Source organism: Andrena cerasifolii, chromosome 8 (genome assembly GCF_050908995.1).
Source record: "Andrena cerasifolii isolate SP2316 chromosome 8, iyAndCera1_principal, whole genome shotgun sequence".
Taxonomy (NCBI): Eukaryota; Metazoa; Arthropoda; class Insecta; order Hymenoptera; family Andrenidae; genus Andrena; species Andrena cerasifolii.
Genome location: NC_135125.1, coordinates 14,190,955 through 14,218,460, shown reverse-complemented (window position 1 = coordinate 14,218,460; position 27,506 = coordinate 14,190,955). Strand labels below are relative to the sequence as shown.

Sequence of the window (27,506 nt, the reverse complement as noted above, 5' to 3'; positions counted from 1 at the left end):
TAACGTGCCGCATTGCCATATTAGGGATTTATATACTGTTACGGTCTGTCTTATCTCCTAATTTATCGGTGAGGAAATAGCAGTAAAAGGATGGAGCTGCTTTAAACACGGGTTATGTGGAGCTTGTAATAGTTGCGGATGCATTACGTGTTGGCAAAGAATTGCGGGGTTGCCATGCAAATGGAAATAAAGGTAACAGTACTTCGAAGAACGGGAAACGTTGTGCTTTCGTAAATAAAATAGTGGCGAATACATAGTATTATTAAATTGAATTGAGAGAATAAGTGGATTTGAAGAAAGTAATTAGATTTGCTTCGGATGTTTCCAGAAGTCAGTGTGTATTATTAGATTGAAAAAATCTGAGACACCTGAAGTCCGTGTAACAAAATATGTACCTACTACCATTTCCCATTTTAAGATGCATTGTTAATGAGATTTCAACGTCCACAGTACACAGTCCATCATTGCACCTATTAATGGAATCTGTTTACATAATAAATACTCGTAACTCTCTGATATATCGCAGTGTAAATAAAATCCACTGATTCCATCAATTGAATGAACTTATTCATTCATGAAATGTACACTTTCATTTCTATTACATATTTCCAGTTTCCTCGTTAAAGGCTCATTATCAGCTTACAAATACAGCACTGAACGTTGTTTTGTAAAATTGTCATTGACCTATAAAAATACGTGGAGAGTGAACAGCGATGGGAAGAAGTAGAGGCAATAGCGGTCCGAGGGAAATAGAAGATAACGGGTGAACCTATTCTTCTTTTTCCTATTAGCCCTTTCTATCTGTACTATCTGTGTTATGTATGTATGTTGCGCGCGGGTAACTTCACTCACATGCACAACCATAGCCTGTTGTAAGACAGAGATAGGTTCACCCGTTATCTTAATCTGTTCAACTCCAGGTATTTTTATGGCTCAATGAAAATTACACTTAAAAATGCTGCCAATGTTGACCCATTGTTTCAGTGCCAACTTGAAAAAAAGTAGAAAGTATACCTTTCATAAATTGATTTGCTATCAATGATTCTTCGAATCGCTGCTGGTACCTACGTGCGCGTTGTAACGAATCTTCGAATGGAGTACCTGCGCGTCATTTACATACTTCATTTACGCAACCAGGTTTCACCACAGTAGTGCCTTAATATTAATAACTTAAGCATTAACTAATTCGAAAGATAACTACTACAACCTGCACCAACTGTGTCCATCACGTGTATCTCTGCTGCCTTCACTGTTAATTCATCGATCAATTCCCAACCGCAGGAAATGTGATGACCTGCCTCCTTGTGCTACCTATGTAGATATATTTAAAACAAGTTGCAAAATTCATTCTCTCTTGAGACTTTTCTGACAGTACGTGCTGGTATTAAGTGTCTTTTTGTACAAATGAATGATTTTGTAGATATGTCAAGACTCAATGTCTCTTCCAACCCTCCTTACACTTGCCTTTATTTGCCATCCAGTGAAAATGAAATCTTCCTATATTTCTACTAACTACTTAGAATCTAGTTGAAGATACATATTTGAATTTCCATTCCTTACTTCTTTCTTCCACCACCTGCAATCAATTACTTCCCCTTGGATTCGAAGACAGTTGGTTCTCCTCAAAAGGAATCGTGTTCCAGAACTTCTTCTCCGCAAAATCATCGTTGTCCTCCATGGTCACGTTTTGTGGGCTCGCTACGTGCAAGTAACGAAACACTTTTTCATCAGGATTCAATACTCCCCATGCATCGTTAGGAATTCTCGGCTTCCTAAAATATGCGCAGAGTGTGTATTACGGGAATTAGGAAACGACACGCAGCATCAATGATCTATTCTTCCGATATAATTACCCAGTAATAGCGAACGAAGTAAGAAAGTTCAGCAAAACCTGTTGCATCTTGTGGTCCTCTGCCCTGGTGGTGTTGCCCAACTTCGAATTGAGAACGAGCAGTATATCGTCGCCGTGGCTAACACCTGACACACCAAGCTTTTTAAAACCCTTTCGAACCCTCAAATACTCTCGTATTTTATTAAAAAAAGCCTCAGTAGATTACCGAAATTCTCAGTAGAGCCGCTCAACACCTCGCTGACACTGTGCATAGCTCTGTAACTATAATAATACGTCCACACTGGGCTCTTGTTCGCTTTAGCCTGCAGCCTAGCTGCCCTTTCACAGCCCACACCATACTGTCGATCGCCAATCATATGTATCAGAGGTAACACTGTCTCCTTCTTAATTTCTTTATCCCCCAGATAGTGCTTCCTAATTTTCTCGGAGACGTTTGCATGGTCGCTCAGAGGAATGGTATCGTTAAAGTCTAACAAATACGGTGCAATATCGTTCCAATTATCGTTCAACTCCTTAAGACGTGTGTCGTTGGCGACGAATTCTGCACAAATAGGATTTCTGGTTTTACGGCGAAACGGAGAGACTTTGGTGGAGAGATATCGCACCTGCTGCGGGATACAGCCCTTCTTCGCTCATGACACCAGTAATCCATGGGACGTCCATGGCCTCACCCCTGCTGATCACCTCGACTGGAGAGCGATTAATAAAGGGACCGGGATCTACTTGCTTCTCTACGACTGGCCCGAATGGGATGACCGGGTTGTACAACCAATACTACGATTTGAAATTTGATGGTCTGAAGAAGTGCTTCTTGTACAGAACGAGTGGCAATATCCTAGGATTGAAGAGAGAATCGAGTTGGAAGACCTCGGATCGCCAGTTCCCATCTTCGGGATATAGTTCTAAGGATTAATCGCTAGAACAAGCTCCAAGCCCAGAGGAGACTTTTCTGAGAAATTAATCCGCCGTCACTAAAGTCGATTCTTCCTTCATCCTGATAGTTTGGTAAACAGAGGAATCTTGCAAGTTTTACCATGAAATCGCCAACAGCTTGCGATATCAATCGTGCTGGACGTTCTCGCAAACAGTTAATCATTCGAGTCGTAGTGTTCGTGGGACATCCCAATATAGCGCCCAACTTGTCAGCTTTTTCAGGAGCACGTTCTGTCTGTGCCCAAGGATCCAATGCCACCCCACTTATCGAGATACCACCTAAGCGATCAGGAGCAAAGATTACGAGAGACACCAATCGACTTTAATATTCTTAGACCGGAATTTGAAGGATCAAACAAGGAGGAAATTGATCGTAATAACATACGTTGGAAGAGCCCAGCACTAAAGGGCGACAGATAATGGAACTGGACGCTCGCACCCCCCGCGCTCAATCCAAAGAGCATTACATTATCAGGATCACCACCAACGTTTTTAATATGCTTCGACACCCATCGCAAAGCCATGCTCTGATCTTTCAACCCCATGTTTCCAGGTACCACGTGATTCCCCGTGCTGAGAAATCCTGAAATGAATTTTTTTCCCAAAGCGACTTAGAACGGCAATCCATCGGAAATAATCAACTGTTCGAGTCATCGATAATGATGCCCTCACCGAAAGGCCCTAAACGATAATTAAACGTGACGAATATGACATCACGGTCCATCAGACGCGTCTCGTCAGCCTCGTTTCCGCTACCAAACTGGAAGCCTCCGCCATGGATCCAAAACATCACAGGCCATAGTCCTTTGCTACTATTCCTAACTGGCACGTAAATGTTCATGTACAGGCAGTCCTCGCAACCAGTGACCCTGTCTCCGTCGTCAGACGGAGACATCAGATACTGAGTGCAAATTGAGCCCTTTTTGGTCGCTTTCAGCTCCCCGTCCCACCGTTGCACAGGTTCCGGTGGCTATCAGAGTTCGCACAAGTTTAGAAAGTACCTTTTCGACTAACCTTAGCGATTTTCGAAGCGCAGTTACTGAACGTACTTGGAAACGGAGGTTCCCAACAGGGGGTTGAGCGTAAGGGATGCCTTCATAGGCCGCGTACTGTTCACCGCCCCAAGACTTCTTATAGAAGCCACTTATGTCACCCAAGTCTGTCTGAACCCTTGGAACGTCCTTCTGCCAGGAGTTCACGAATCCCAGGAAAAGTAGAATGATCGGCAACCTCGTCATTCTCGTTTCGAGACTAAGCACGCAACATTTAGCTGGCAGTCTTTTATTGAGGTGACTGTAGCATGCAGCTGCTGATATGCATATGTATGTAAATTTTGCATTATAAGATGCATCGTTAATGTGATTTCAATGCACACAGCACTGATTCATTGCACTCATTAAGTTATACACTCGTGGTTGCTTCAAACGGAAGGAACAAGCTAATTGCATAATGGATAATCGTAGCACTGTATTATTTACAGTGTAACGATGTAACCCACTAATTCTAACGTTTCAATGAACTTGTTCATACATAAAATGTACACTCTGATTTCTATTTCATATTTGCTGCAGGCACCGATTAGATTAACGTTTATCTGAGGCCAAAACTGTTCCACTGTGACGGACAGAAATTAAGATATTCAAGCTAGCACATGCAAGCTGCTTATCAGCTTGTAAATATAATACTAAACGCTGTTTTGTAAAAATGTAATTAATAAAGTTTTTTTAAGAAAAGTAAATTTTTTTTAAATCGGTGCCATAATAAAAACGAAATTAAATTGGGTCGACGCGTGATGTCCCACTAAATTTTTTCGCGCTCTAATTCCCGGGCGTTAAAGAAATTGATTTAATTCTATTTCCATTTTGGCAGCGATTTAAAAAAAAATTATTTTATCCTTTTTAGCGCACATTTGAAGTCGTTTTTTTTACTTTTTTAGTGACCTTTGTTTGAAGTCGCTTAAAAAACATTTATCATTGTACCATTTGGGGAACATACTCCATATAACAACGGAAGAATCATCCAAATCGGTCCACGCGTTACAAAGTTATGCGCGAACATACATTAAAACTGGAATTCTAGATACTTCTAGCGTCTCTAGATAATAATAAAAAAAAATGGCATGGTACCACCGGCTCTTCATACTCTTTCAAATAAAAAAAGAATCATCGAAATCGGTGCACCTATACGGAAGTTATGCGTGAACATACATACATGTATAATGAAATATAGTTTAGGGGGTCCTAGGACCCCCTTGCCATTTTAGTGTCGCATGCAACGTTACCGGTGAAGTCTCAAAACGGAGGAAGAAAATAAAACGATATCACATTCGTCTTTTAACCTTGCTGTCCTATTCCGGTTTATTTAACGCAAAACAAATTTATTTAACATACAAATTTATATAAACAACAACAATATTTGTGGAAGACATGCTTTCATGATGTAACGTGGAATACCTCGCAAAGGAATTGTAACTTTGTATATTTCAATAAAATGCTGAAGCAGAGAGGACTTTAAAAATTGTGAAAAACTCAACAGTTCCAGTATCTCGCTGAAATATTCCAACTTGCACTTATTCTTCCATCTTAACACTATATTCGTATTCTGCGGTTCGGTAGGAACAATCGAACAACATTTTAAGTTACATAGTATTGCAAGTTAAAGAAATTCTTATATACGACTAGAATATTTGCCAATCGCAGCCATCGGCTCGGTTCTCACCGATTAGCAGGTCTCACCGCGAGGAGGTTGCTGCGCTTGGAGACCCGTAGAGAGATAGATGGAATCAAAGTTCCATCGATCTCCCTGTACATGAAGCCTACTAAACCAAAGAGATGGATGGAAACAAAGTTCCATCGATCCCTTCGGTTTAGATATAGAATCTAGGGAACTGCCAAGCAATCACTCGATTAAAAGAAATTCAGGAAAGAAGGAAAGGCGAAGGGTAAGCATGAAACAAGTACTGGACACTTGACCAAACACTTGACCTGACTCAAGCCGTCCAACACGGAGATTGGGTAATCGAACCGGGTGACTTACGCAGGCAGTGTACCAAAAGGTGCACCCCCTACGCTCGAAACTTTTCCCTTTGGACAAGAACACCAAGGGATGAAACTGATCCACCCATACCGATTCCATGCTCAGTCACTTGCTTCCGCAAACGGAAGCAGCGGTAACCTCCTCATCACAGATGAGGAGCCAATAAACGAACAACAAAGTTAATGATTTAGTGACTGCTTGGCAATTTTACATGGGACCTTAAATACTTCATACTATAATAAATTAGCCTAGCCTACCTTAGATGTCTTCTTTCATTGTCACTTTGCACGATCACTTTTCACTATCACTTTTCACTATCACTTTTCACTAGTTTCTTTTTAAATATATCGTGTTATTAACTCCATTCCCCGAGTAACGGTGAACCTGAAAAGCTGAAACAATCAACTACTATATGTTAGTAACGGTGTGGTCGGCCTGGAAAGAAATTAAGGAAAAGCTTATTGAGTTGGAGACGATCGAGATAATTTCGACCAACAGCAGAGCACGCACGAGCATGCAAAACCACCGCAGAGATAAGTACTTGAAGGAAAGAGCAGAGAATGTAGACCCATCGATGAGATGCATGACAGAGTGACAGAAGTCACAAAAAACCATCAAAGACATCGACGAGATGAAATGAATCAGAGAAAACCATCGAAGACATCGACGAGATGAAATAAATCAGGAAAAACCATCGAAGACATGAAATGAATCAGGGAAAACCATCGAAGACATCGACGAGATGAAATGAATCAGAGAAAACCATCGAAGAAATTCACGAAAATGAAATAAATCATTTAAACCCATCGAAGAAATACACAAAATAGAACGACTCGCGCAAAATTCTCGAAAGTATGCATGGAAATAGGACAGATGATGGAAAACGACCGAAGAAATCAGATTTAACATTCGCAAAACAATAAAATTTTAAATGACTTACCGAACCCCAAAATTTCATCAGCACCAAGCGAATAAACGAACCCAGGCCAGAGGGGCGAGAGGCTGGCGGAAGAACCAGGGTTGAAATCCTGACCAGGTCCCCAGCAAGTTCAGCAGCTCCGGGGGGAGGGGAGGAAGAACCAGGTCCCCAGGAAGTCCAGTGGATCCAGGTGGCTCGGCAGCTCCAGGGGGGAAGGGAGGAAGAACCAGGGTTGAACCCCTGACCAGGTCCCCAGCAAGTCCAGGAAGTCCAGTGCATCCAGGTGGCTCGGCAGCTCCAGGGTACCCGGAGGTCCTTCAAGTCCGGAGGACCGACGACGACTGAGTACATGAAGATCTGTGAGCTCCTTATGTAGACTTCGAGGAATGATGTCCCCCGATCAAAACAAGGTCGACGGTTAGTTACAATTGCGAAATCCAGCGAATTCTTCGGCAAAAATGGATTTTCGGCTAAAATATCCATTCCAGTGACTATTGCTGTGACAAATAATGTTAACAACATTTACACTAACCGCCCAGTATAAATTATTATTAACTATAATCGATAGAACTCGAGATATCAAGCAATTTGTAACATTTGGCCTTGGATTTGCAAATGATTTTCTGCGCCGACTGAATTCTCTTTTATTCTCAATGGTTAATCGTTCGATACATTAATGTTAATGCTTATACATATCACGTAGTATTATTTATAATGTATAAATACGTTTTAGTTGAACTTAGTGTAAGTGAATAGTTGCAGGAATATTTGGAGAAATATGAGCGAGATACTTGTTTCTCCCCCTTAGTTACTAACATCGGCGAAGTATAGGCTAAAACGATAGACCTATCACCTTATGGGAATTCGCGTTCACATCACTAACACGTAGAGGCACGGTACTCTATGAAACACTTTTTGGCAGGCACAGGCACTGACTCTACAATCGCGTTGCACACGATTACAAAATTATTTTCTGTTTTTAAACATCCTTCAGTTTCTGAAAAAGTCTTCTAAGTAACGGGTATATCTGAATGGAATCCTGTTAAATTAAAAGGCCTCCCACATCAATCACGAGATAATATGCACTATGCCATGCACACACTTGACTGAACCGATGAATTTCTCAGGGCTAGACAAACTTTTAAGACACTCATGCATCATGCAACTTTCTGCGAGACTTTTAAAATTAGATTTTACTGTAAATTTCAGTGTTGGCGGTAAACTAATATTAGGGGCAAACGGAATCCAATTATTATTACTTCACTGGAATGATTAAACAGTGCATTAGAAACTTGTGGGAATATCAGTAACAGCGTGAATTTTTAATACTTTTTTCGGCGCACGATACGTGAAAGGGTTCGCAAGGGTACGCAAAGTGCTAATAAACAATGTCATCTTGCAATGTATAGCTTGCACGGGCTTTGAAGAAATGCCATTTCTGAACGCCATAGTGTCTTGATCCACGAAATGGATTTTCGGAGAGAAATCCGCGTGAGTCGTTGACCAACCGAACCAGAGCATACCGTAACAAAAGCCTACGCTCTTATGTCAAACTCTCTCTCTAAACAAGTCACACGTATACAAGTACGCAACACCTTTCAGCATTTCAACGCATTTCAGAGTAGTTGCTGAGTTGGACGCTGTTCATGAACAGAGGTCGCTAAATTCAGTCCTGAAATTATGGGTCGGTAACACAGATTGGGTGGCGACACGAAGTCCCATAAGGTGATGGGTCTATTCTATACCTCGTCTGTACTATTATCATCATACCTGGTCTGTGTTAGTTGCACCATCTGACCGAAATGCTGGAACATACGATGGAAAAAGAATTCGGTGTTTGTCTGATTCGCCGGTAAAATCGAGCAAGATAATGAGAGCAATGTTTGCATGAGATCACCTTTTGCGAATTGAAGGACAGTGTGTAATTAGTAACGATTACTTAATATTAAACACTTCCTCGGTAAAATTAATATTTCGAAATCACTGCGTAATGTTATGCTCATAAGAATACAAGCTATTGTTTCATTTTCCTTTGCCACTTTTAATGGAATGCCGGGCGTGAGCTTACTGTAGCTGTTCATGATTAAACATTGCAAAATAATTACTATTTCATTGTCGTAATCATGGAGACCGATGATCAAGGTGGTCAAGAACCTGACGATGAGAAATCGAGCGAAGTATATGTAAATGAGATGTCTGAACATTTCGGGGAGAAGGTTAGGCTTTCGTAAATAAAGAATTATTATTTTTACTGTATGATCACTTTGTTTCGAATGGTTTTAAATTTACGTGAATCCCAATGTTGCCTTCGACACATACCCTCGCCCCTTAAGTCTGCAATTTACTCGAATTAAAAGTATGATGAAAAACAAAGTTACTCTTGTTTGTTTATAATCCTAACGTTTTAGGAAGTGAGACATATCTTTACATATTACGTCCATTCTACTTTTACTTAGACTATCAATGACAAATCATTCTAGGTTTTGGCCATGAGAAGTGAGGAAAGTATATTTTGTGAAGCATCAAAGGAAATTGAGACTATTGTAAATGAAGCTAGAGAAGGACCCGAGTGTCTGTCTGCTGATAAAAATGATAAAAATGTTATGGATCATACACCGCATACAGAGTTAGAGAAACAAGTCTTGATTGGAGAGATCACACCATTTCAAGCAATCGCAAAACAGTCTAGTCCATCTAAAGCCAAAGGGTATAAAATAACATTAAACTTTATACGAGAGACTATAATAAAATCTACATATATTAATTTCCTCTTTCTAGGACATCCCATAAGCCGTCCCATTTGCTTGACCTTGAGAAATACCTTTGCCAGCAAGCTGAGCTTGCTAAACAAAGAAAACAATTGAAGAAAAACTCCAAAGCATCTTGCAGTAGAAATCAAGCAGTCCCATTGAAAAAAGCAAACTTATTAGATACCAGCTCCAAGGAATGTAAAACTGTGGACAAACTAAAATCGAAAAGCCATAAGAGAAAATTAATTTCAGAAGCTGAGAAAGCCAAAGATTCGAATGAAAACGATAATACTAATTATGGGGCAGAAAGTACATTATCTAATCAAATTAATGATTCTATCAAAAGAAGTAGGCATAATGCTAGAGAGATATCAATTGAAGGAACAGATAACGCAGAACCTATGGATATAGCGAACGACTCTGGCAGCGACTATGTCCCAAGTGATGAAGAAATCGATTCAGGTAAACAGGAGAAATATAAATCCATAAGCATTAAAATTTTTTATTAAATGTAATTTAAAATTTTCAGAAGATGAAAGGGGACCGCCGGCCAAGAAAAAAAAGTTTGCCATGAAATCTACACCTACAAAGAGAGGTATGTATTAAATACTTATATAATACAATATTTATATTATCAATATATTATACTCTTTTTAGTTTTTGACGATGGAGATGAAGAAATGTACAGGCAGAGAGTGGAGGAAAATGGTTGTGCAAGAAATGAACCGTTGCATAAAATAGATAATTTGTTTAAAGTTCCACAGTCCATTTGGAAGAAACTATTCAAGTATTAATAAGATAATATGAAACGAACCTGAGCGTCTCCTTTTTTAGATGATCTATTTTATTTTTTTTCAGGTATCAGAGAGTGTCAGTGCAATGGCTTTGGGAACTGCATTGCCGTAATTTAGGAGGTTTACTGGGAGATGAAATGGGATTAGGAAAAACTGTTCAAGTCATTGCCTTTTTGGCTGGTTTGGATTGCAGCGAGCTACTTTCTGATGGCGGAAGGTAAAAAATCACCTTCTAAACGCATTGTTCGTGGACGCTTCGTCCATTTCATGATTAGTCCTCTACAGTTCATTGGTATATAGTTAAACTCATGAAATTTTAATATAGAATATACGTTCCATTGACAGATTTAGAGGATTAGGGCCAACCATAATTGTCTGTCCAGCTACGTTAATGGAACAATGGGTGAAGCACTTTCATGAATGGTGGCCTATTTTACGAATAGCTATCCTACATCAATCTGGGACATACGGTGGTGAGTTAAATTGCGTATCAGGAAATACAATCGCATTACTTCTGTATTATCAGCAACCGATACTTTCACAGGTGATCTAGAATATTTAATACATTCCTTGAAACCCGGTGGTGTATTAATTACATCTTATTCTGGCATGCTTAACCATAAAGACTTACTCGTTGCCACTCAGTGGCACTACGTTATCTTAGACGAAGGTCATAAAATTAGGAATCCACAAGCAAAGGTAATTTGCGATTCATAGAGCAAAGAAACTTAAGCTTCAAATACCATTGACTAATTACAAACGCGATCCTCTGCAGGTCAGTAAGGCAGTAAAAGAATTCTTGACGCCACACCGTCTTTTATTAACTGGTAGTCCAATGCAGAACTCCCTGAAAGAGCTCTGGTCCCTTTTTGACTTCGTTCTGCCAGGTAAACTGGGTACTTTACCTGCATTTTTAGAGCATTGCGCGAGCCCCATAACCCGCGGAGGATACGCAAATGCTACTCCTCTGCAAGAAGCTACAGCGCTTCACGTTGCCACCATGCTTAGGGACGCTATCACACCATACATGCTCAGGAGGACAAAAAACGATGTCCAACATCATCTGAGCTTGCCAGAAAAAAATGAACAGGTTTGCGGTACATTACATCGTTTCTCTGCAAGAAATTGCAATTTCACCGTTCCTCGGAGCATCTAAGAAAATGGCACGTATTACAGGTATTGTTCTGCAGCTTGACGGACGAGCAAAGACAATTGTACAAAAGGTACTTGCTATCCGAGGATGTCTCCGTCGTCTTGCATGATAAACGACACGCGGAGAATGGAAGATACAGAGCACGTCTTTTAATAGCGTTATCATCGCTCAGAAAAATATGTAACCATCCCGATATATTTTTGTACACGAGCCAAATTGTAAGATTCTTTATCTTATATTCAGGTATCGTAACATTCGTTGCAGCTAATTAAATCTGTTGTTAGGATTCTGACGAGGACATTAATGAGTCGGAAGAGTCGTTAGAAAACTTTGGCTATTGGAAACGTTCCGGGAAGATGACGGTTGTTCGATCGCTTCTTAAAATTTGGAAGAAACAAGGCCACAGGGTTCTACTCTTTACTCAAGGAAGACAGGTACGCAAGTAGAAAATACATACATTTCATTTCGGTGTTATTCGGGAAAAAGATGATCCGGAGATGAAAAAATGACGACTTCTCGTTCACAGATGATGCATATTTTGGAATCCTTGGTGCAAAGCGAGGCATATACTTACTTGAGGATGGATGGAACTACCCCGATGTCGCAGAGACAAGAAACAATCCGTTTGTTTAATAATGTATGCGTGCTAATAGGCCTTTAACGTTCTTTTAATGCATTCAGAAGGGAGATAGATTTTATTTTTTATAGGATCCCAAGTATTTTGTGTTTTTGCTAACTACACGCGTCGGAGGGCTGGGTGTGAATTTGACTGGAGCAAATCGGGTGGTTATTTATGATCCAGATTGGAATCCAGCCACTGATGCTCAAGCAAGAGAACGTGCCTGGAGAATTGGGCAGAACAAAAGGGTCACTATTTACAGGCTCATTACTGCAGGTACTATAGAAGAGAAGGTAAATTTTCAAGCGCCCAATAAAACCGTTCATACGACCAATATACATATTAATTTCAATGAAATAATTGTATTTCGCTTTAGATATATCACAGACAAATATTCAAAGTGCTTCTTTCAAATAAAGTTTTGGAAGATCCACGCCAACGTCGATTATTCAAGACTTCCGATTTAGTTGAACTGTTCAATTTTAACGAGTCTATCGATGGAGATTCTAGCGAATCCGATCAATTATTTCGCGAATCTAAATTAACACCGACAATGGCTAAATTCTCGTCGAGTAAAATCGAGAAGATGCGAAAATTGGCTGCTATGCTTAGCAAAAATATAAGCCAGAATGCCTCCAATTCGACGTCTACAACGCAAAATGCAACTACTTCAGAAAATAGTTCTACCTTGAGTCATAGTAATAGTCCAGATAGTTTAAAGAATAGTAGAGAAACCAAAGATAGCTTGATGCAACAAAGGGCTGAGATCGAAAGTGATTTTCACGAGAGAATTGAACACGCGGCTGCTGAGATACAGAAAAGTACCAGTGAAATCAGTGCAGAGGGAAATAAAGCCTCAGAAAATATCGAACGTGTTACGGAAAAGGATTCACCAAATTCCAATAATATAATTGAGAGCAACGATGAAGTCTCAGAGGAATCGGGTAAAAAGAATAATATAATTTCATGCAGCGAGAATGAAGACACAATATCACAACCAAATAAAACACATCACAAACACAGACAAAAGAGAAAGGGCGCCCAATCGGAAAAAGAATCGGCTATATTTGAAGGGGAACGTATTTCGCATTTAATCGGACGACGTCTTGGGCGGTCCGAACCAGAACAGATCACTTCAACTGAAGATGACCAATATGTCTTAGAAAAGCTGTTCGCCAAAGCGAGTAATTACCTTTCGAATTGCATTAGATGAATGGCTGGATTGACATTTCTCAAACACTTATAAATTGCATGTTTGTTTTGCAGCTGTGACTTCAGCATTCCAGCATGAAACAGTATTATCGAATTCCGGGTACAATTCAGAGAATGCGAATCCAATGCACCGATTAGCACGGGAAACGGCGCAAGAGAATATGGATAACATTCGCAAGTCTCGTAAATGGTGTTGGAAACCCACGTGGGATTTTACATCCTAAGAAGAGACTGATTTTTCTTTTTATATACAAGTCACAGGTGATTATCGTCTAAATTAAATAGAGATTATATATCAAAAAATAAATTGTTTCATTTTATGATCTTGAACTTTCCAGTTAATAATAGATTTATACGGAGAGAAATTTTGTTCGACGAACACTGTATATAGTAATTTATATCAACATTGGTTAACGTCAGAAATGAAAGATATTTTTCCAACCAGAATTATTTTAAAAAATATTCTTTAATGTATGTTCCAATAGACATATATACATTAACAATACATCACTAGTGTTTATGTACCGCCGTTATGTAAAAAACATAGTGATTAAAATATTGTTTTAATTTTGTAAAAACAAAGAGTATGCATGTATTACTTTGGCTATCTACAAACGAAAACTTTTTATTGTTTTATATCAAGCATACGATTCTATCCTGTCCGTAACCACGTAGATGAGATAGTGTGAATATCTCGGGCACTTTCGGTGGTGCAAAATATATATAAGAAAACAAAGTAACATAAATATTTCGACGGTCTATCGAATTATTTTCTTTCTCCGCTGATTAAACTAATCAATTATACTTTCACCTGTCAACAATTACAAGCCTTTGGTACAAGAATTATATTTATTTTATATTAAATATTATATTAGATTTCGTGAAAACACCTTTTGTCGAAAATGTTTTGCAATACTCGTGTAAACAATAAACATTATATACAGATACATGTTCATACATTTACCGAGAATATATGTCTTGAACAAAGAAATTTTCTTATAAAAGCAATAGTGGAGAGCTTTGTTTACACACGTCTTTATCTTACTCTTACCAATATTTCCCTGCCATGTCAGCTTTTTACAGTTAGTATTTCAGAAACTCGTCCAGTTTAGGGCCATTCCTACCTAATGGATCTTCAGGGAACATGACGATATTCCCAACAAAAGTTGGTGCCAATAACCGGTTCATAATTGTATTGCGCCATTCTGGTTTCTCTTTATACAAGTCTCTATACTGATCTGATGAAATCACAATGCCTCCACATAGCGTGGCATATTGCAATATAAACCTAAAAGCAATGAAAATTGAAGATCTCTATGGGTTTAAACGGCAAGCAAAGCAGCTACACAGAAACAATCATGAGCGTGCTTGATTTACCGATCGTCGTAAGAAGTTATCCATCTACCACCAATATATCGACTTGGCGTGAAAACTACAATCCCCTCGTTATACCATTTCTCAAGTAATGGGCGTGAGATCGACCTCCTACATTGAGGTATAAACACTTTCACAGAATGACCTCTTTGTTGGAAATAATTTATAACTATCAGTAACCCTTCTTCCGAGAATACGTGGTGATTTTTGTGTCTAAAAAATGTTAAGCTCACATTATACATGTATAAATTATAAATCAGTAGAAGAATTAAGAAATCAAGATCATCATACGCCATAGCTACGTTATTGCCGTCAATAATTATCTCTCTTAATCTCTCACTCGGTTCCAATGGGGTTACATATCCCAAAGGAGTTGCGTTTTCTAACGGAGGGTATGAATTAACCGATGGTTGAATTGCAGCAGGATATCTTAATGCCTGTCGTTGTAGATGCGCTAGCGCATAAGTACTTGACCTTCCTCTTTTCATTACTATATCCTTGCTTATATTGTGAGCTGTAGGTAGTACCAATCCTGGCTTATTGAAAGGTAGGTCGGAATCTTCTTTCTCATCCATCTTAGAAATATTCCTTTCAGATGTTTGAGTCATTGGATCTTCGTTAGACAAACAATTAAGATACTGCGGAGTTGGATTACAATCTACCATAAAAACTCTAACGTCTTCATCCTGATTTACAGTTTCTTTCTCTTTAGACCGCTTTGCAGGCTTCTTTTCTTTACACCGTTCTGCAGTCTCTTTTTGTTTAGCCTTATGTTCTGTCTCTTTCTCTGAAGGCTGATCTTTAGTTGGCGAAGATTTTCTTGTCGACGACCACACTACAACAATATCGTCCACTCCTTGACTGACAGAACCGGATGATGCTGTAGAAATTTATATTACAGTAAAATATAATACCAATGTAGTTCCATAATAGTCTGGAGACACCTGTTTCTTTACCTATGTTTTCATCATCTGTTTCTTTACCTACGTTCTCGTCATCTGTTTCTTTACCTATGCTTTCATCATCTGTTTCATTGTCTATTTCATCATCAATTTCAACTGTTGTGATCTCCGCATCTTCTGTGTCTGACACCACTAAACAAGACGAATCCAGTAGTACAGTAGCATCCATTTTCCTCTTTTTACAGGGACGTGGTTTCAATATTGTTTCTCCTTGATTCAAAGATTTCTTCGAACTATGTAAGCTGTACTGTACAGTTAATTTTTCCTCCGCCTGTGTTTCCAAACATCTTTTCCTGGCTTTGGCATTATTTCTGCAAATGTTCTCGTCCTCTTCGTTATCCAATTCACTTTCATTGTCACTTAAAACAATTATGCTACTATCTTGAAAAGCTGAGTCCTTTAACGAAGGGAAGAAACACTGTTTCTCTTTGACAGCCAGCTTAGCCTTGTGCATTAATCTCCTTTGTGTCTGTATTTGCTCCCATCTTTTGCTGCTACAATTACACAGAAGAACTCATGGACATTACAATGGTACGATCGAAGATCTCTTTAGCATTTTCCTTTACCTTAATTGAATATGCTTTAGGGGGCTTTCGTAGAACGTTCTTTTCACACTTTTAGCTCGCTCTTTACTCTTCACAGAGGCTTTCTTCCAAGACGACTTAGAAAATGCATCACAAATTATTACAGACTCATTCGACTCGCTCATTATCCAATTATTTATTCTTTAGGGTATCGACATTTATATTATTTATTAAGAAGTTGCTTTTTTACGACAGATCACTTTTTTAAGGAATTTAATGACAGCCATATCCAAAAAGTATTTAACGAACATTACAGGAATTTGGTACTTACAGTGGGCGACATTATGAATCCGAGACAAGATAAACGAAAACGGCGCTTGTAAATTTATTTTCTTCTCGAAATTACTCGGTCTACGCGAAAGAGTGATTTCGGTATGTTACTTCTATGTGTAATATAAAAATAACTAACGTTCACACATTTTGTATATTTCGCGCTACTTTTCGCGAGACTTTTTGTACGCAAGAAAGTGATTGCACGTTTTTCTCATTAATTAGAATTAATGTTGATGGCAATCGTTAAAAGATGTGCGTCGAAAGCAGTCAGATCCTCCGTGACATAACCCAAAACGCCATCAATCACAACACTGAAGTTCGAACAGATCGGAATTCCCCTGCAAAACATGCAAAAACATGTACACTGGATTACACAACACGTAACGAACATCGTTCCCCCTTCTAATCAGCGAACATTAAAAAAAGAGCTAGTACATACATTTATTTACACGGGAGCATCGCATTGTATTACCAAGTATTAAATCCCATTACATTTTCATTGCAGTACACAACAAGGGAACATGTTTATAATATGTATAACTACCGACTTTGTCGCCTTGTCGCTTTTCGATAAGCTATAGCTATATACTACTTGCAATTTGCAATCCCAATTCCTGACAAAACAGCAAAACACCAAAGAAAAGCACAAGCACTTACGCTACATACGAAAAGGATTTAAAAGAAAGATTCAAAATAGCCAGTCTAACAGATAATTCCATAATCTCAATTTGACACATTCGTAAATTACAGGATATCCTCGCGTGCCAACTTGACGATCCTTAGTGATTAACGATGTTCAGGAAGATAGAAACGAAGCCACTATCCTTCGTTATTGTTGAATGAACGTACTATTCAGATGTCAAACGACAATACTAGGGAACGAAAGTATAATGAAGATACGATGGAAAAAAGTCCAAATTTTCTTTCATTTTGTCAATCTAGCGATGCGTCCATACGCGATGCTTCAAGTGGGAGCGCGACGGGGCCGCGGGCCAATCGCGGGCGCGGCGACATGCGTACTGCGAATAATGTCCCGCCGATTGGTGGAAATTCCTGCGTCTTGTGGCGGGGAGCGGGGCGCGGAGGGGGAGGCGATGTGCGCTGGTCTGGCCCGAACGCGGCTGCATCCCCGTGCCAGACCAGCGAGCAAGTAGTAACGCTAACACGTTAGGATTTTGTCTTTTGTTTATTCTTTATGTTTCTTTCGCCGGGGAGGAGTGGAGGCCGAAAAACGCGGTGTCGCCGGGACGGGTAGCTGGTGCTCGGGGATCGCCGGGGAAACGTACACCACCAGCACCGGTTGAAGGGCCGATTAATCTTCGGTGTGGGATCAAGTAGTCGAAAGCGTATTCAGGCAGCCTTCAACGTAAACAAAAATGGAGCTAGGGGAGGGAGAGGCGCAGATTTGTCGACTTTGTGGCCAGTGCGAGAGCATATACATCGACGTGTTCGGCGAGGAAGGGACTAAAAGATTTCTGGGCCTCAAGATCCACGCGAAAATCAACATTTTGGTGAGTAGAAGGCGAGAGGTGCGCCATGGGGTCCCGGGGCCCCGTTTGCATCATATAGGAGGGGGTTAGAAAAATGGCCATAGTTGGAGGGGGGTAGAAGAGCACGAGAAGAAAAGACGTTCTGCTTCTTTCGTTATTTCACACTTTGCCCATGAATTTCAAGCAACTCTTTGGGAGTTTAATTGATAGTAGCACGTTTATTTCTGTGTTGTGTAATTATTTTAATTAAAAAGAGAATATGAGCATTTAATTTTGTTATAACACTTATGTTCCCTGGACTTGTTATCGTGGAATGAGAAATTTAGCTCGGGAAAGAAGTATCGAAGAAGGAGCTATATATTGGAAAATTTATTTGTCTTTGTACCATAGATCATGGAACATTTAATGACATGTATGATTAGTGAATCCTATGAAAAGTAATGATCATTTTAATAGGGACACGTTATCTGATTTGTTTTGACATTATACATGTACATTGCATCCTTTGATCTGTAATTATTATCTTGTTCTAGATGTTTGATCGTGTTATTGTAATGTACTGTAAGTGGCACCGCCTAAAGCGTCTCTTTTGGAATCTTGTCAGATACTTTTGAAGATTTGTACAAATATAGAATGAATCGTTGTCAAGTTCATACATTTTATACAGTCGATAGTTGCGCAAAGATTTGTACATGCTTATTTCTACTCAACGCGTCTATAGATAATTATAAGACACCGTTGTAGTCACGCAATTGTAATGATAAATATTAAGGTCACTATTGTATAATATTAGAGTGGGTACCAGATTGGAATTGTAATAATTCTAACAATGGTGTATCTACAGAGCGGTAGGGTTTAAATATGATTGTACATAATTCATTCTCAGATTTTTCTCGCAACAGGAAACGTAGAAACTCTCTCGGTTCAGTTGAAAGTTGTACAGAATCGAATTCTCCATTAAAACTTTAAAATCGCATACATTTAGTATTTAGGTATTTTGTTTGAATCGCAGATAGATGAGAGGGATCCTCTGCCCAAGGCGATCTGTGTTCAGTGTCTGGGCAAGCTCGAATTCGTTTGCGACTTCCAAGAGGAGTGTCTTCGCACCCAACAAGTGTTACGCGATCGATACAATCTACCGCCCTTAACAGAGATTGTAAGTCCGCATATCAATTTCATGCACAGCTCTACCGCTCATTTATGATGCCACCAGAGCATGCAGCTCATTCTTTATTAATTATTATATTTAAAATTCAAGTTAAATACAGAAGGTATCATCTGGTATTTTGGTCGATGAAAATTTAAGTGAAATCATGGCAAATATGCAAGCAACATTTATTGAGATTAAGCACAACTTTGTTCGATATATTTACGCCACAAATGCCAGATGTAATTCATTCTTTTAGTATTTTAATAAAATTTAACAAATTTCTGGTACCCACCTCTACTTTCATTTCAATCTATCCCTAGGCTGAGGTAAAGACTGAAGATACAGCACCAAGTACGTCAACAAACAATAACAACAATGATACCAACAAAAACCTTAATTCTCCGAGCGACGGAGGTGTTAAGCAAGTAGAGCAACGTGTTTCCAAAACAACCCCGAAGCCTCAAAGAAATTTACGAAGCCAGCAGCAAGTGAAAAGCAACGAAGAATCCACGAATGATCAGAATAATCCCGAAAGCTTGATCGAAAACGATACAGAAATTATAAACGCTGTCCAAAGTACCGAGACAACTCCCCCGCGATGGCTCAGAAGTAGACAGAATACAGAAACTTCCGCGAATGAAACAGCGTCCGATACACCAATTGCGAATAGGCTTAGAAGTCATGATAATACTGCCACCGAGATAAATATTAATTCGCCTTGCAATAATTCCAGCGAGAACGTTGAAAAGCCACAAGACCCACGTACCATTCAAATTCCAACTTCAGCTTTAAATAAACTCCTCAGTATCGTATCGAACTCGCCAAACATAGAAGTGTCCGTGAAGGAATCCAGAAATCAAACTAACGACTCGGAGGACATCAGTTTCATCGTAGAATTATGTAAGAAGGAGAGCGAGGACGTTGCCACTGTGCGGGCACGAGTGTTTCCAGATAAAGGCTCGTGCTTGGTGGACAAGGATATTATAGCTCTTCTACAGAACCAGAATTGCGTAGAAATAAATAGTATAATAAACACCATTATCAACAGCAGCGTTAAGAACGGGAACTCGCCGAAAGCGAAGGATTCTACGGAATTCGAGCAGAAATGGCAGGCCTCTCAGAACCCGGAAGAGCTGTTCAAGATCGACGGAGAAGAGATCCGCGTGGACGACAACGTCGAGCATGTTGTGACTGATAGTCAGAATGGTTATGCCTGTAAACTGTGTTGTAAGTTCTACGAGCGCAAGGATAAGTGTATGGTGCACGTAAAGACGCATCTGGGAATCAAACAGTATACTTGTATCCTATGTAATGCCAAATTCGTATGTAAATCCGACGTGATGAAGCACATCCGATGCTCTCACACAAACCCCAGGCCGATACAGTGCCCGAAATGTCCAAAGAGGTTCAAGTCCAAGTTCTATTTGATGGAGCACGATAACGTGCACAAGGGTGTGAGGCCTTATTCTTGCTCGGACTGTGGCCAGAGTTACCATCATAAAGTATCGTTGCAGATTCACATGAAGTCGCATTTACCTCCTCAGAATTTGGCATGCGAGTATTGCGGCAAAATATTCCCATATCGTACGAGATTACTGAGCCACGTGGCTAGCGTGCACTTGAAGAATCGTCGGAATTTTAGGTGCCGTTTCTGTTACAATCTCTATTCGAGCCTCGCAGTCCTGAATGAGCACATTAAGACGCGCCACACGACCACGTATACCTGCGACGTTTGCAACAAAACGTTTAAGGTCGCGTCCAAGTATAAGGCTCACGTGCTGCAGCACTCCAATCCGAAGCCCTTCGCGTGCAGCATCTGCAACAATAGATACGCGTCTAAAGCATTCCTGAACGAACATCTGCTGAAGCACGAAGGGCTGAGGAAACACATCTGCCAGAATTGTGGTGCGAGATTTGCGCAAGCTAGTCATCTGGCTGCACACCGACACGTGCACGGCGAGAAAACGCACGCCTGCTCGGAGTGCGGGCGAAAGTTCAATAGGCGCGATAACATGAAGGTACATAGAAAAAGACATTTCGAGGACCAAAAGACTGGTACTGATAAACAAAAGAATGCCTCCGACACCGACGTCACTTCCACCGCGTCTAACGAAAAGTAACGGCACTGACATAGCTCTGATATTTTTGTAAGACTAACTTAATTCACGGGTGACGTTAGGACCTTCTGAAACAGACACTTTCTAACGTTATATTATATAAATGAATAACATTTGCCAAAATGTAAAGGGAACTGATGGCAAGGTAATCTACGAACCGAGAATTAAAAGTAAAATTTCTCTTCAGCTGTGAGATACGAAGTGATATTAATTAAGAGCTCTCGGTTAGGCCTAGAATACGTGAGAGTTCGTTGCGCAGTTTCACTTTTAGTTAGAATTTTACTTTTAATTCCAAGGATCGATGCGCGTTACCAGACGGGTATTGGAAACAGCTCGAGAGATTGAGTCAGTTCAACTCTTCCCATTTCATTCACATTACTCTCTTCGGTGCGTTAGTCTTTTGTGTACATAACGTAGTAGGTGTGCATTTAAGAAATCACTGAGATCTTTTAAGTATTCTTTCCATTTACATAAACTACGGTATAAGATTTTTGCACGTGGAAATCTATCGATTAGATTTTTACCAAAGCTGTAATAAAGACAAGCCACGAAACATGACTCGATAATCTATCGTTCGAAGCATCGTAACATTACATTTCTCGTATTGGAGTGTTTAAAAAAAAGATTTTCTCGATCAAATTATATACGCTGAAATAAGAAAGTGTAAGGAAGCCAGAGGGTATTATTGGATGTATTATTATAGATGGAAAATTGTTTATCGCACAGTTAACTTTCTAAGATAGCTTGATTTGTGAAAAATATGAAGACAGAATGGACAGGGCTTCCAAAGTCGAAAACCTCAACTGAAAGGGGTGTGAAAATATTTTCTACGTGTTTTTACATGGCTGTTTTTTAGATGAACTGCAAAACTTTTAAAAGATACATGTGCAAGATATATTTTACTCTATTTTCGATTATATTTTACATTTAAGATTATTGTATGTATATATGTAAAGATCCAGCAGAAGCTATTGCGCGTTTGAACATTTGAAATGTTTCTTTCATTGAAATTTTATAAACGAGCGAATGATGGCTTTCGTTGGATCTTTTATTAAGAATAACAGAGATATCGCTGCGAAAGTTGTTACGAAACTTATCATGTGATGTGCGAAAATAGTAAAACTATATCCAAGTGCCTTGGTCGAATCAATATATTTTCTACACGCACGGTGCAAATGTTGGTGTATGAAAACAGCATTGATAATTCTTTTGTACTGTATTTGTCGCATATGACAGTATTGATCTTCCTTCTAAAGGAAGTCAGTGTCCATTCTTTGCGCTCAGAAGTTGATTTTCTTTTAAGGTCAGATGAGTCTTACAAATGTGTTGAAGCTGAATTTTAAGAAAGGTTTTTTATTAAGTATATCCTGAATCAAAAATACTAAACGAAGGGAGTACGTATGTAGCAGTTCTATGTATGTAGCATTCTACAAACTACAGTGTTCTCCTTGGACGTTAGACCTTCAGATCTGAGCGTTAAGAATTTCATACAATGGTGACCATTAATTTTTCTCAAAACAATGGAACGATTACTGATATAATCGTATACGCGAGAACTGTTAATAAACCCGTGCGAATGATATATATATATATATATTCTAATGTTTACACTTTCCTCATATAGTTAGGTAATAAGCAATAACTCCTATTTTGTACGAGGCGTTTGTCAATCCGAACTATTTTTCCATGGAGGAGATAATGTACTTGTCAATAGAGTTACTACTTATAAGGATAGATGTTAATACGTCATTGAAGTAATGTCCAGTAAATAAATAGCGTATAACGATTTCTCGACAATAAGAAGAATTTGTTTAACGATTCCATAACATTTCTCAATAAAGGTACAATATTTTTGGGATCTCTGATTATTTCATTCTCGGTATCAATTTCTCCGTGCTTTTTCTCTCTATTACTTGTATCTCATAACATTAATCTGAATCTTGTACTTTCGTAGAGTGGGTTTTAGATAAGTTCTCTTTTAACACAGTAGTAACTCTGTAGGATTGTTAATCGATGACAGAAGATCTTCCAAGTGACATATTCAGAAGTAACATTTCTCTGATAAAATTGTAATGTTAGACAACTTTGAAATCGGGGTAGAAATATCTCACCCACTTTGAAGCCAAGGTATTTTATTGACTGAACACAGAAGATGTTTCTTGCTGTTTCAGATAGAAGAGAATGATGGACTGCCGCAGAATGTTTGTATGCGATGTTTGGGAACATTGGAATTTCTGTGCGACTTCTACGAGCGGTGTCACCTCACCCAAAAGGAGTTTATGCAGGCTGTAAGCTATAGTAATCTTTTGGATGGAGTGCGTAAAATGGTCACTAATTCAATTCAACATTTTCCGTTATATTTGACAGAGTAAAAATGAATCGAAGCTGTTCCAACGAGACAGCGACGCCGAATCCGACAAGGAGAACACCTTCCCATCGACGAACGACGTGAAACGGAAAGCGAAACCCTTATCGCCTATTCATTCAAAAAGTACAAAAAATGGTTTGACCCTAAACAATGCGTCGTACTACAGAACCGAAAGTAAAGATGAAATTAGTAGTCCTCGTCGCCCAGATAACAGTGATTGTAATAATGAAGTTCAGTCAGCTGCAGATAGGGCAGTACAAGTGAACAGTAATCTCGTTCCCAAGAAACAATCCACGTTGGATCGTATAATTGTCCATGAGAAAAATTCGAAGGACGAGGACCGCAGTAGTAGCAGTTTGAAATGCAGAAGAAGTCTGATATCAGAAAAAATAGACGTTCCAAAGCCGACTGTAATTCGTACCGCGAAATCAGAATCTATGAGCAATTCGATAAATTCAATTTTTAAGAGTATTAATGATGGTGATATGAAATCAGAGCTGCCTGTACGCCGTAAACGGGGCAAGAAAAGTAAGTTAGAAAAGATGAAAGAAGCTGGTTTGCCCTTAAGTATAAAAAGAAAGATGCGAAGTAATTTAGATGACAATAAAACTAATGATAATCAATATAAGAGACATTGCCTGCGTGCAATCTTTACGAATAATAAGTCAAAGACACCTAACAGTGCTGTGATTTCATCCAAAGTCGAAGTCGAGCAAGCAGTAGTAGATACGATGTTAAGCGATTCTCACGGCAAAAGTAACAAAGATAAGAAGAACAACATTGTGTCCACCAATGGCCCCATATTCGACAATTCGGTAGAAGCTAAAACCAAGGAAGCTTTTCTGAAGAAGAAGGAAGACAATTCCGTGACGTGCAAAGCGATATCAGTTATCGTGAAGCAAGAGAAAGTAGAGACTGAGGATGCACCCCTCCAACGAACTGGTAAATCGAATCAGCTCGTTTGGATCCCTAACGAGATGCTTATGCAGGAGCCAGAACATCGAAGTCGTAAGGTGCAACAGCACACGGAATCATCGCCTGTGGTTCACGAAATGAAACGGACTGAAAGCAGCGAGAGCAATACCATAGTACAATCTGACGGCTCGGAGGATTCTGACGTTTCCACTAGCACCGATCGCGAGGACCTGGGACCAAAAATGTTCGCGAAGCAGAATCGCGTGACTGTTATCAAATCTTCGCAGACCAAAGAAATCAGCATTGAAGAAAAAATAGGGGAGGATTCTGAAAAGTTGAACGTCACAGCGGATGAGATGGATGATAGTGCGCAAGATGATTTGAAAGACGATGTCGCCGGATTACCGTCGTCGCGACATCGCAGGCGAAACAGCAGTTGCGTCGAAAGCAAGAGTAGGGATAGATCATTTGGTAAAGTCTCCGAATTGATCAGCGATGAACAGAAGCAAGTTATTGAAACATACTACACGGTTGACATGTCGATCGTTAACTCGAAAGAGGTGCAGGAGAATTTAACGATAATTGATAAGAAGAATATACGTTGCAATATCTGCGGTATGCCTTACCTCAGGATGGATAAGTGTCAGGTAAGTTTTACAGTGAAAGTAAACTAAAAAGTCTGACTCGCCGTAGAATATGTAACGATTGCTATTATCATTTGCAGGTGCATATTTGGGGGCACTTACAAATGAAACCATATCAGTGCAAGGCATGTGACTTCGCGACAGTAACAGTTAGTAATGTTCGTTGTCATATTAGGAAGAGCCACTTGAAGATTAAACCTTTTGCGTGCCACCTTTGCGAAAAGAGATACGTGACCTCGGCTCTACTAGACGAACATATTAATACTCATACAGGTGAACGCCCGTTTAAATGTAAACTCTGTGATTTCGCAAGCGCAAGTAGGCAAATGCTTAGTTACCACACCTCCACTCATAAGCCAATAAAAGTAAGTACAAGTGGAGTGTGAAACTGTTTTAATAGCGACACCCTTTCCCATTTTACTTAATATATATTTTTTCTTAAACTTTGTAGGACATCAGCTGTCAGACTTGTGGCAAAAAGTTCTACTCAAGAGGCAGATTACGCGCGCACATGATAATACACAATAAAGACAAAGTAGTAATATGCAAATTATGCTCCGCCTATTTGTCCAACGCGGAATCGCTGGAAACGCATCACAGGAACTTTCACACGCAGGATTACGTGTGTAACGTCTGTGGCAAGCGTGTAAAGTCGAGGAAGGCCTTGCATAATCATCAAAATGTAAACTGTGTTTCGATATTTATTCATTCATTGGATTTACCATAAATTATCATCGCACTTGAGGATAAAATGCCATTCCCGTGTTCGCAGGTTCATGCCGCTGCGAAGTATAAGTGCTCTCTCTGCCCGAATGTGTACAAAAGTAGTCAAATTTTGAAAGAACATCTCTTAAAGCACAAAGGTATTAGAAAATACAAATGCAACGTCTGCGAAAAGTCGTTCGGCCAGCAGTCTCATTTAGCTGCTCACATGGCTGTGCATAGTGAGATTAGGTAATCTCGCTAACACTTTCCTTGCTTAATAATACATCGCAACTTTGTTCGGTTACATAATGTGTTTGCTGCAGGTTTCATTGTCCGGCGTGCAACAAAGCTTTCAACCGGCACGATAACATGAAGATACACACTAAACGGTGCAAACCGTTCCTCGCCAATCCAGATCTAAAGGATCTATGGAACAAGAAGATGAAGAGCGCGTCTTTCAGTAAGACGGCGGAATTGACCGAAGATTTTAAGAACGGCGATTCGTCTAATTCTACGTCCCACATTGATGATCCGGACGAGGAATCATCGATGAATAATGTAGGCGATAAAGAAAAGACTGGGATGAACCTCTGTAAATTAGGGCTGAATATATCTTGCATCAAGTCCACGGACCAAGCGTGGAGTCACGATGACGTGTACGCAGATGCGGATGGGATAACGAGGTCCGCCGAGATCAGTGTGATTCAGATCCTTCCGGAAAACGAGAATGTAACAGTCCTCGAGAATGTTTTGGGACCAGAGAGCTTTTGAAGGCTGTGTTATGGGTGCATGGATAGAATGAATGAATTAAACAGAATATTACGAATTAAGTATCGTAACGACAGCCAATAGTACAAAACCAGTCGCATGCAAGGAATCGTAAACTCGGGCACTTACTACAGATCTCTTTAAATCGTAAACGACAGAAGGAATGTGAATTCTTAAACGTTGCTTGAAGGTACTTAAAATTCTTGACGAATCTAACACCATTAGTGTCTTACACTCGACGTATTCAATCATTCCCGTGCTTTAGTAGATTAAGAAACCGATTAGAATTTAGAGCGTAAGGTTGTATTAATTTGTTTAAAACAAAGATGTGTCATATTTTTCACGTTCGATTAGATTAGTTAGGCTGTTGCACGAAAGTCAGTTCGCACGGGCGATAATTTAAGTCAACGTAACCGCGTGACGTTCGTGCATCCCGATTTTCGATTGAAGTGTTGGTGAGCTCGTTCTTGATGGGAACTTCGACCCCACGACCAAAGAAACTGCCATTTTTTATAATTCCTAGCTAGCCAAGCAAGTTTCATCAATATAGGACGAGATCACTCTTACGCTTACTTCGCTAGTAAGTAAGGAAATAAGACTGATGATAATCGTTACATGAATTCGTAACGACAAGTTCCTATCCAAAGCAAGTAGGCAATGGAAGATTCGATATAAATCCATTTCTCACGTTTACATGAGAGAATCACTGCAGGTCTGAGAATCGCCTGTTTGTGAATGTTATGATAATTATTAATGTACTGACGAATTAAATAATTTCTTACTTTTAAATAGTCCATCCTTTAGGATTAGAATGGCGGAGTTAAAGTGAAGTGCTTGCCATGGGAGCCAAACAAGATGTGAACAAAGAATAAAGATATTCTTTTGAAA

The 27,506-nt window shown here is 39.6% G+C and overlaps 4 protein-coding genes across 8 annotated transcripts; 2 read left to right on the top strand and 2 right to left on the bottom strand.

Moving 5' to 3' along the window:
• Positions 1-24: 24 nt before the first annotated feature.
• Positions 25-5,024, bottom strand: LOC143372748 (carboxylic ester hydrolase-like). Of its 2 annotated transcripts, XM_076819279.1 has the most exons (9): positions 3,835-5,024; positions 3,458-3,755; positions 3,171-3,368; positions 2,886-3,064; positions 2,458-2,626; positions 2,058-2,393; positions 1,854-1,977; positions 1,561-1,772; positions 25-1,311 (listed from the first exon to the last, which is right to left on the bottom strand). In XM_076819279.1, exons 1-8 carry the CDS (start codon positions 4,021-4,023, stop codon positions 1,583-1,585), a joined length of 1,683 nt encoding a protein of 560 aa, XP_076675394.1. In that variant the 5' UTR covers positions 4,024-5,024; the 3' UTR covers positions 25-1,311; positions 1,561-1,582. The 2 variants fall into 2 exon arrangements, with proteins under 2 accessions (XP_076675394.1, XP_076675393.1); XM_076819278.1 differs by lacking the exon at positions 25-1,311 and having other exon boundaries at positions 1,449-1,772.
• Positions 5,025-8,526: 3,502 nt separating this feature from the next.
• On the top strand, positions 8,527-13,714 carry LOC143372440 (uncharacterized). 2 transcript variants are annotated; one of them, XM_076818589.1, is made up of 16 exons: positions 8,527-8,956; positions 9,221-9,447; positions 9,519-9,952; positions 10,020-10,085; positions 10,148-10,277; positions 10,349-10,501; positions 10,630-10,757; positions 10,829-10,983; positions 11,060-11,374; positions 11,461-11,655; positions 11,722-11,871; positions 11,964-12,074; positions 12,146-12,349; positions 12,433-13,240; positions 13,323-13,529; positions 13,607-13,714. In XM_076818589.1, exons 1-15 carry the CDS (start codon positions 8,864-8,866, stop codon positions 13,490-13,492), a joined length of 3,339 nt encoding a protein of 1,112 aa, XP_076674704.1. In that variant the 5' UTR covers positions 8,527-8,863; the 3' UTR covers positions 13,493-13,529; positions 13,607-13,714. The 2 variants fall into 2 exon arrangements, with proteins under 2 accessions (XP_076674704.1, XP_076674703.1); XM_076818588.1 differs by lacking the exon at positions 13,607-13,714 and having other exon boundaries at positions 13,323-13,534.
• Position 13,715: 1 nt separating this feature from the next.
• On the bottom strand, positions 13,716-17,057 carry LOC143372443 (uncharacterized). 3 transcript variants are annotated; one of them, XM_076818596.1, is made up of 8 exons: positions 16,901-17,057; positions 16,460-16,799; positions 16,171-16,387; positions 15,599-16,098; positions 14,934-15,522; positions 14,646-14,855; positions 14,320-14,556; positions 13,716-14,079 (listed from the first exon to the last, which is right to left on the bottom strand). In XM_076818596.1, exons 3-7 carry the CDS (start codon positions 16,311-16,313, stop codon positions 14,352-14,354), a joined length of 1,647 nt encoding a protein of 548 aa, XP_076674711.1. In that variant the 5' UTR covers positions 16,314-16,387; positions 16,460-16,799; positions 16,901-17,057; the 3' UTR covers positions 13,716-14,079; positions 14,320-14,351. The 3 variants fall into 3 exon arrangements, with proteins under 3 accessions (XP_076674711.1, XP_076674712.1, XP_076674710.1); XM_076818597.1 differs by having other exon boundaries at positions 13,716-14,556; positions 16,171-16,265; positions 16,901-17,056; XM_076818595.1 differs by having other exon boundaries at positions 13,716-14,556; positions 16,460-16,825; positions 16,901-17,021.
• A 472-nt stretch (positions 17,058-17,529) lies between these two features.
• LOC143372441 (uncharacterized) lies at positions 17,530-27,479 on the top strand. Its single transcript, XM_076818590.1, has 7 exons — positions 17,530-17,972; positions 23,390-23,506; positions 23,586-25,148; positions 25,226-25,510; positions 25,597-25,827; positions 25,918-26,099; positions 26,174-27,479. Exons 1-7 carry the CDS (start codon positions 17,838-17,840, stop codon positions 26,619-26,621), a joined length of 2,961 nt encoding a protein of 986 aa, XP_076674705.1. The 5' UTR covers positions 17,530-17,837; the 3' UTR covers positions 26,622-27,479.
• The last annotated feature ends 27 nt before the right edge of the window (positions 27,480-27,506 follow it).